General features: G+C 39.3%; 1 protein-coding gene across 3 annotated transcripts; it reads left to right on the top strand.

Moving 5' to 3' along the window:
- The first annotated feature begins 242 nt into the window (after window positions 1–242).
- LOC149834612 (elicitor-responsive protein 1-like) lies at window positions 243–7,816 on the top strand. Of its 3 annotated transcripts, XM_090010213.1 has the most exons (6): window positions 243–302; window positions 419–526; window positions 789–915; window positions 995–1,063; window positions 7,258–7,299; window positions 7,384–7,816. In XM_090010213.1, exons 1-5 carry the CDS (start codon window positions 260–262, stop codon window positions 7,259–7,261), a joined length of 351 nt encoding a protein of 116 aa, XP_089866339.1. In that variant the 5' UTR covers window positions 243–259; the 3' UTR covers window positions 7,262–7,299; window positions 7,384–7,816. The 3 variants fall into 3 exon arrangements, with proteins under 3 accessions (XP_089866339.1, XP_089866340.1, XP_089866338.1); XM_090010214.1 differs by lacking the exon at window positions 7,258–7,299 and having other exon boundaries at window positions 268–526; XM_090010212.1 differs by lacking the exons at window positions 243–302; window positions 419–526; window positions 789–915; window positions 995–1,063 and adding exons at window positions 1,905–1,949; window positions 2,042–2,372.
- Window positions 7,817–8,064: the final 248 nt, after the last annotated feature.

The following is an 8,064-nucleotide window of genomic DNA, read 5'->3' as shown; positions in this document are numbered from 1 at the left end:
CATCTTGACTCAAAAGAAAACAATAAAAGGAAATTAGCTGGATGCTCCTCATCATTTGTTACTTGATGTGTTTATTTTGACTTGACACCCTCAAAAGCCCCCACTTCTGTTTCTAGGAAAGCAAATGATTGATTGTCATTTGTCACCAAGTTTTTTCTTGGAAAGTGCATTGACTTGGAAAATTATTGCGAAGTATATAAACTTAGATAAGCCTTGAGCACACCCAACACTCCATCTGCTTCGCCTTCCACTTTCACCCATGTCGATCAGTGGGATACATGGACATCAGCTCGAGGTAACAGGTATGATCATCATCATCATCATAACATCAAATCTTCTCCTTGTTTGAAAATCATCATCATCTATGCAAGATTCATGATTGTTCTGTGTTGTTCTCTTCCATGGTTGTTTCTGCAAGTTGAGTGTTGCTACAACTTGAGGGATACATCCACGCGGTTGCATGACCAAGACCCATATGTCAGACTTCAATATGCTAAAACTGCTGTCCGAACACAAGTATGCAAAGGTAACCAATCTTCTCTCTTCCAGTGGCTCTTCAATCCAATGGTTCAAAAGACTAGGAGACCCAAGTTGAGACTCAATTGGGTCTAAAAAGCAGAGAGTGAGGAATTTGACATGGCAGAGAAATGGCCAACTTTGGGAATCATGTAGAATGATCTATAGCCCATGTGCTTAGATTGAACATAGCCGTTTAGTAGTGCTTTCTTGACTACGGCAAGGGAGGGTGAGCGACCATGCTAATACTATTTTCTTGCTCATTCATGCAGGCAAAGGCAAGGATCCCATCTTCAGGCAGAAATTCAAGTTCACTCTTGTTGCGGGACATCACGAAATGAGTGTGGCAGCTTGGAACAAGAACACCATGAAAGCAGACTATCTTATCGGTACCGGAAGGTGCGTGTTGGTGAACCTTCCTGATTTCTCATCACCATCATGTTTAGATTTTCTTAGTTCAGGAGTGTTTTTAATGCAGGGTTCAACTAGAAATGGTTCTTCTTGTTGGCTATGATGATTTCTGGTGGGAACTTGAGTTTGAGAACAGGTACTATATCTGGAAGTTTTTGCTAGAACTTGCTTTAATTTCTTTACTTGTTAAGGTCCACATAACATTGAGAATCTTATTAAACTCAAGTTATACCAAATTGGATACATCTGCCACAACTACTAGTCAATTGGAGGAAACTTCTTCGAGTGAATGAGTTGTAGCCATAGTCACAAATCTGACTGTCGGGAAAATATCAGTGAGAAAAATATCAAGATATTTGAAAAAGCTAGTCTTTCTTGTGAAATCTCAGGAAAATATCAGTATATAAAATTATAAAAACTATCAACTACATGAAAACATAAATAAAATTTGATGTCCGAAAGAAAGGTCTTGTATCAAGTTAATATCACGATAAAAATGAGATTTTCAAAATAGGTAATATTTTGAAAATATTTTTTATTTTGGGTATAATACTGGGGCCTTTCAAAATGTCATGATAAAATCACAATTTTTTCATTTTTCAAAATATTAACGATATTCGTGACTATGGTTAGAGCCCAACCTCACAAATTTACTTGGATGACTACCAAGTTTTGGTCCATGCTAAACCTATCGAGCCCCGGACCCATTAATGTTAATTATGTATTGAAATTGTTTGATCAACCTCGTCTATCTAAGCCTATGCCAAGTAGTTAAGTCTAACTCCGGACCAATTCTAAGTTCTTCGACGAACCTTATCCGTCTAAGCCGATGCCAAGTAGTCAAATCTAATTCACCTATGACCTGGCCGATTGTAAGTTTGGACAAGTCTCTGTTACTCTCTTTTAAGCTATGACTTTGCTTTACCTCGTTCCCAACCCTTTCATTTGATCCATATTTAGCATATTTTTCAAGCAGGCCTGGAGGGCATGTAAGACTGATAATGAATTACCCAAGAGCTCAGGTAATTCGTATAACCACTCTTGACCTATTTTCTGATCATTTGTTCTTCTGATTCTCAAGACTAACCAAGTTTCCTGATGTTGGTCCTTGCAGAGGGACACATTTAGCTACATATCCATGGTAACCAGCCCTACTACTAGTACTACACAGCCTGACGTTCCCTATATGGCATTTCCACCAGCCAGACATGCCTACCCATCACTGTCTCCTCCTCCTCCGCAGCCTGTTCTAATTCCCCCAGCATCGAATGGATCTTTTTCATATAATTCATTGCCTCCATCCGCGCAGACCCGATCTTTCGCGTACAATCCATCATCACCTCCCGCACCGAATGAATCTCCGCCATATAGTCCACAATCTCGGGATTTGCTGAATCCATCTTTCTCTCATGATTCATCTTCCTATGTTGCACCAACATACCAAGGTAAGTTCTGCAGATCTAGAACTTTTCCGTTGTATTTCTTAAGCCAGTGATACAACCATATGATGTGCATGGTTAGATGAAAGCATTTCTATGACAGATAACCCACTAGGAAATCCTCATAACTTTTACATCACCAATTCTTAAATATATGGTGAGAATTCTAAATTATGGTCAGTGAACTTTCAAAGTCCCCGTAAAATCGCCAGTCAGTTTTTGTCCAGAATGCAAAAACATCCCAAAAATTGAGGACAAAAAAGCCCAGCGGAACTGTTTTGTCTCTGGTCTGGCGCATATAAAAAATGAAACAAACCGCCTTGGGAACTGCTTTGTTCCTGGGTGGATTTTGTCCTGCATTTCAAATGCACCCTTGCCTTTATATTTGGTACATCATGTGGTTCAATGACATAACAAGGAAGAAGGAAATATATAATGATCACTTTGACTTCTATACGAGTCACACAGTGGGTGGCCAAGTATAGACGGCAGGAAATTGTGGCTGTTGTGGGACTGCACTAGTTTGCTTACAAAACAGCCTTTCATTTGAGAGTGAAAAACTTTTTGTGATACTTGTCAAAGGAGAGGCATCCTTATCTTGTTCTTGTTCACAAAGGAAGAAAGCCAGCCCATAAGGGTTCCGCTCATCTGGTAGGGGCGACTTGTGAATGCCACCAAGTTGATGGGATGTCACAAGTTAGAAACCTGAGAGTAGCACCCTTTGCTGCAAAGTCAAAGTTGAGCGTACTTCCGGTGGTTAAGGGGGCTCTATACGGGTGGTGTATGTTCTCCCCGATGATTCACTGAATCTCACGTCTGTGTTCGGGAGTCCGAATGAGTGCCACGTATGTGGGCACATGGGACTCATATTCCCGTGTATGTTGACATCACTTAGCATCGAAGTCTGGTGCGGTTGCAAAGACTTAAGTACCCTTTCTTGCTATTCTTGCCATAAAACGACGGTTTGAAAAAATGACAAAAATGTCCTCTATTCAAAAAAAAAAAGAAACAAACAATTCAAAAAAAAGATAAATATGTCCTCTAGAAAGTCAAGGATGATGTTGACTCTTCAAAGTCTAAACAGCGAAATGAATCTGAGCCGGTGATTCAGTTAAACGAACTTGAGCCATAAAAAATGTCTGTTTGAACTTTTCATCGTCATCTTCTTCTTCTTTTTCATTCTCCGTAAAATACTGTAAAACCCTCTCTCTCTCTCTAGAGAAGAAATCAAGGGAGGCAAAGAGCTGACAATCCAATGGTGATCGTCATCCTCTTTCTACTAACAGTGGCCGGAATGTTGCTCTCGTCCAGCGGGCAACTGACTGCGGCGGCTCCTCCTCTGCCTTTGAGGGACAACTACAATGAAATCTTCCTCCAGTACACCTACAACGGAGTACAGCCTCCGGTTTCCCCATCATGAACCTCAAGACTGCCATCGGGATGGCTGGCGACTACAGCCTGATCACGACGAAGATCGTGCTCAAGGAGGCGGTGTTCAGCATCGCGATTTATGAAAATCGCGTTGCGCAAAAAAATGGCAAATTGCAAAATTGAGTAGCGGTTTATGAAAATCGCGTAGCAAAAAAAATAAATAAATGGCAAATCGCTATGTGAGTTTCGTAAATCGCTATATCGAGTAGCGATTTACGAAAATCATGTAGCGAAAAAAATGGCAAATCGAGTAGCGATTTACAAAAATCGCATAGCGAAAAAAAAAGCAGAAAAGTCATGGGAAAGGGTGTTACGAAAACCTCGAGCAAGAAACAACCGAAGGAAACATGAGCACCACAATTAAACAAAACACTTTATTGTTGTTTTTCGATAGTTACAAGAGGGGAAGAAAAAAAAATTATATAAGGCCCAAAAAAAATTTGGTCCAGAAGGCACTACCCCCGAGCCCCCCGTCGGGGGGAGCCCCCGGACCCCTGTAAGGAAAAAAACTTTGAATCAGGCTCCACAACTCATCAAGTTGAATGATGCTACCCACGTCGGGGGGAGCCCCCAGACCCCCCTCCTGTAAGAGCAAAAACTCTAAATTAAACTCCACAACTCATCAAGTTTAATTAACGATGCTACAGTCAGTGTGCAGGTCAGTCGGTGTTTGATGGAACAATGTAGGATCAGCTGCTGAATGTGCACAAAAACATAAAGAGAAGGGAGAGAGAGTGAGAGGGTTGATGTTCATGGCCTTCTCCAGGGGGGATTCCTTTCTCGAATAATCTTACAGTGCAGGGACTAGGTATTAAATAACCATCTTCAGGGTACTTAAGTCATTGCAACCACTCATTTTCTAGAGTCGTCATTTTTTTTTGGCACCAATAGAGGAAAGGGTACTTAAGTCTTTGCAATCGCATCAAACTCCAATGCTAAGTGATGCTGACAAACATGGGGATACGAGCCGCACATGCTTACATATGTGGTGCTCATTGGGACCCCCGAACACAAGATGTAGCTAACTGCCCTCTTCGGGGGGGACATATAACATGCTTCGACTCTAAAGTGTTTCACCGACTAGAGGTCAGCCAATGTGCGGTTGGTGATGGTGTTTTTTTCATTTGGATTATAAAAAAAAAAGAAGGAAGAAAGCCAATATTATCCACACAACAAAAATGCATGCACCCATCTATATCAGTTAATCTGCTCTACCCTTTTAGCGGCGGTTTAAAACCATTGCAAAATTTTTGCAATTATTCACACCAATCAAGTGGTTTACATCACACTGAAAAGGGCTCCTACCTATTACCAACTGGCTCCGGTCTGCTCCTTGGAGCCTAGCCGGTGAGCCGTGAGCCATGGGTTAAACATCAGGCTGAGTCCAACCCAAACTTAAGCCTACCTGGCCAATTGGCAGCCTTTACACTCACCCACGGAAATTCTTCATGCTCTTATACAAATTAAGACTTTTGAGAGGGTTTTTTAGTTTTTTATAAATCCAACCACACAGACGTGTTGCATATACTTGATTTTATAGAAATCAACTCTTGAATTGTCTGATTATGACACTTAGATTTCCATAGAGTCTGAAAATCAACAACAAAAAAAAACCATCCAAAATTTTCATAAATATTCAAGCTTTAAAAATTGTATTGTTTTTATCAAAAAAATACAAATAAAAACACAAAAAAAATCCAACTGTTGATTAAATCAAATGAACCATTTTGCTGTAAAAAAAAACTGTACCGAAAATGCATAATATCATGGATATTCATAGTGGGGGCTGTGAGAGTCGGAGTATCAAGGGCACCCACCCCTGCCCACAGACAAGCGTAGGGCTATCCTTTATCCTGATCCAGTCAGACCTGAAGTTTTCTATCTTCTCAACTCTACTGCTTTTAGTTATGTCTTTATTGGATGGATAGTCGGTCAACATGGGGTCATTATCTGCTGGTGGGGGGGGGGGGGGGGGGGGCTGACCTTGGCAATGATGCCATGACTGAGGGAAGCAGATCAGGTTTTTGCTCATGCGGACATCGTGGCCGTCTGTTTGCATTTTGGATGAATGCCACGTGGTTTTGTTGACCTGATCTGCTTCCCATGACTGAGCCATCCATACATCACACTCCGTCCTTCTCACGCTCTTTAACTCTCTCTACGAGAAATGACACAGACGATGAGGTCATACCTGACAGATGTAGCTCATACCTTTCGTCATATCTTTGTAATATCATATGGATTTGACAAATTATACTCTTAGGAAAGCTATGATCCGTTTGGCATCTGCCAAACGGGAAAATCCGTTCTCTAGAATTTGGATCGAAGATTAGGGGTAAAGTTTAAAATTTTGAATATTTTTTGCACCCAAAACTTTTCAGTTGATCTATGTGCTCCTGCTTCCTCTTTGGGTTTATTTCAAGAAAGATATATATTTGCAACTGTCTACTACGGTCTACTGTATGTATAAATCATAGACGCAAGTTGTATATGCTTAATTTAACCTCGTAAATGTGTTCAATATAATTTTTTTGCTAGGGATTGTACTTTTAATCATCTGTTTTTTCTATATATAAAATATGACCTTTTGAGTCATGAAAATTTGGTACGTTTTTTCGATTGATTTTTTATCACCTTAGAAAATCAACTTGTGCATTGCAAAAGCATGATGTAAAACCTCTTTTCTACTAAACAAATTATCTAGATCATATTTATAAGGTTAGATTTTAAATAAAAGTGTGACAAAATGTGAAAATATCACACATTTTGAGAATTTTGCATCCTTGTCTTGATATTAAATTGGTAAAAATTTGTTTTATAAATATTTATATTTTCTTTATTTTCACATTTGAATACGATTATATATATATATATATATATATATATATATATTATCAAACGATTTTAATTTAGTGTAATATTTTTTTCTGAAAACGTGCTTTGTGCCTGGTGTTACAAACAGGTTGGGGTTCTGAACCATGTCCAAACACCCAGATTTTCGGTCTTGATAAAATACATTCAAATATAGGTCGGATCTGGAACAAACATGGTTGGGTCTATTTATATCTGGATCAAAACCGGGTAAACAAACATTTTAAGATCTGGGTCTAATTCAGGTCTAATATGACTTGGTTTATCTTTCTTAACTGAAATCAACAGATTTTACCAATCTTCAATGGATCCAGTACCATAGAGGTTCCATATCTCAATCAGATCCAGAATTTCATTACGAGATCTGGATGGATCCAGAACCAAAAACCAGAAACAATATTCGAAAATGGATCCACCATCGAAATGACCCGACCTACATCCAATGTGACATTGCTTCGAGTTTCACGCGCCTCTCTCTCGCTCTCCCACTTTTTGTGGAAAAAACTGACTGTCTAAATTCAATTCAGGGAATGATCAATCAATTGCTTTCTGTTCTAAATGCATTCGCTAAATTCTTTTTCTTTTGTAGCTGAAGAGAGATTTGAAAGGAGAGAAGTGGAGACTTTTAGAGGTTCCTATCTCCTTCCTTTCTTTTCTTTAGTTTGGTTGTCTTTAATCCTGAACACATTTCTTTCTTTCTTTCTTACACTTTCAGATGATAGAGTTGTTGAAAGAAGAGAGGTGGAGAACTTGGATTTATCCGAAAACCAACCGAGAGTTGAGGCAGTGGAGCCCCATATCATGAAACCTGAAAGAACTAGAAGCATCCTACACCAAAGGAGTTTCAAAAATGCAATAATTGCAAGGGAAGGTTCCAATACCAATACAATGGAAGAGTCCACATTTCCACATGGTCCATATTCCTCCTCTTCCAAGACTATACCAGCATCCACTGTAAGACTGAAGGTTTTGTTATTTGTATTCTGTTTCCTATTTTCGATTTGGATATATTGGAAAGTGGGGTTTCGATTTTCAGGTTTTATTAGTTTCATCAAAAAATATGTAGCAGAGTAGCAGGACTCTAAGTAACTCATGTACTTTAATTTTTCTTGTTGGATATGGCAAAGATTGAACCTTGGAATGTGGTAGTTGTTCTCATGTGACTTTATTTATATCTTACTCCAATAGGAACTAGAGATGTCTACGGATCAGATTTGGGTCAGATATCTGGTTGGATCTGATTCCATTTGGTTGGATTTCGATAAAGCAAACAAACATCCGATTAACAATCTACTCGGGTTCAGTACGCAGTCTCCGATTAACAATCTACTGAATCTGAATTCGACAAATAAACCGAATATGGCTATTTACAAAGCATATCTAATCATCTAGTAGG

The sequence above is a fragment of the Nuphar pumila genome, chromosome 6 (genome assembly GCF_984573655.1).
Source record: "Nuphar pumila chromosome 6, dmNupPumi1.hap1.1, whole genome shotgun sequence".
NCBI classification, from domain to species: domain Eukaryota; kingdom Viridiplantae; phylum Streptophyta; class Magnoliopsida; order Nymphaeales; family Nymphaeaceae; genus Nuphar; species Nuphar pumila.
The sequence above is the reverse complement of the archived record's forward strand: the minus strand, read 5'-3'. Positions and strand labels throughout refer to the sequence as shown.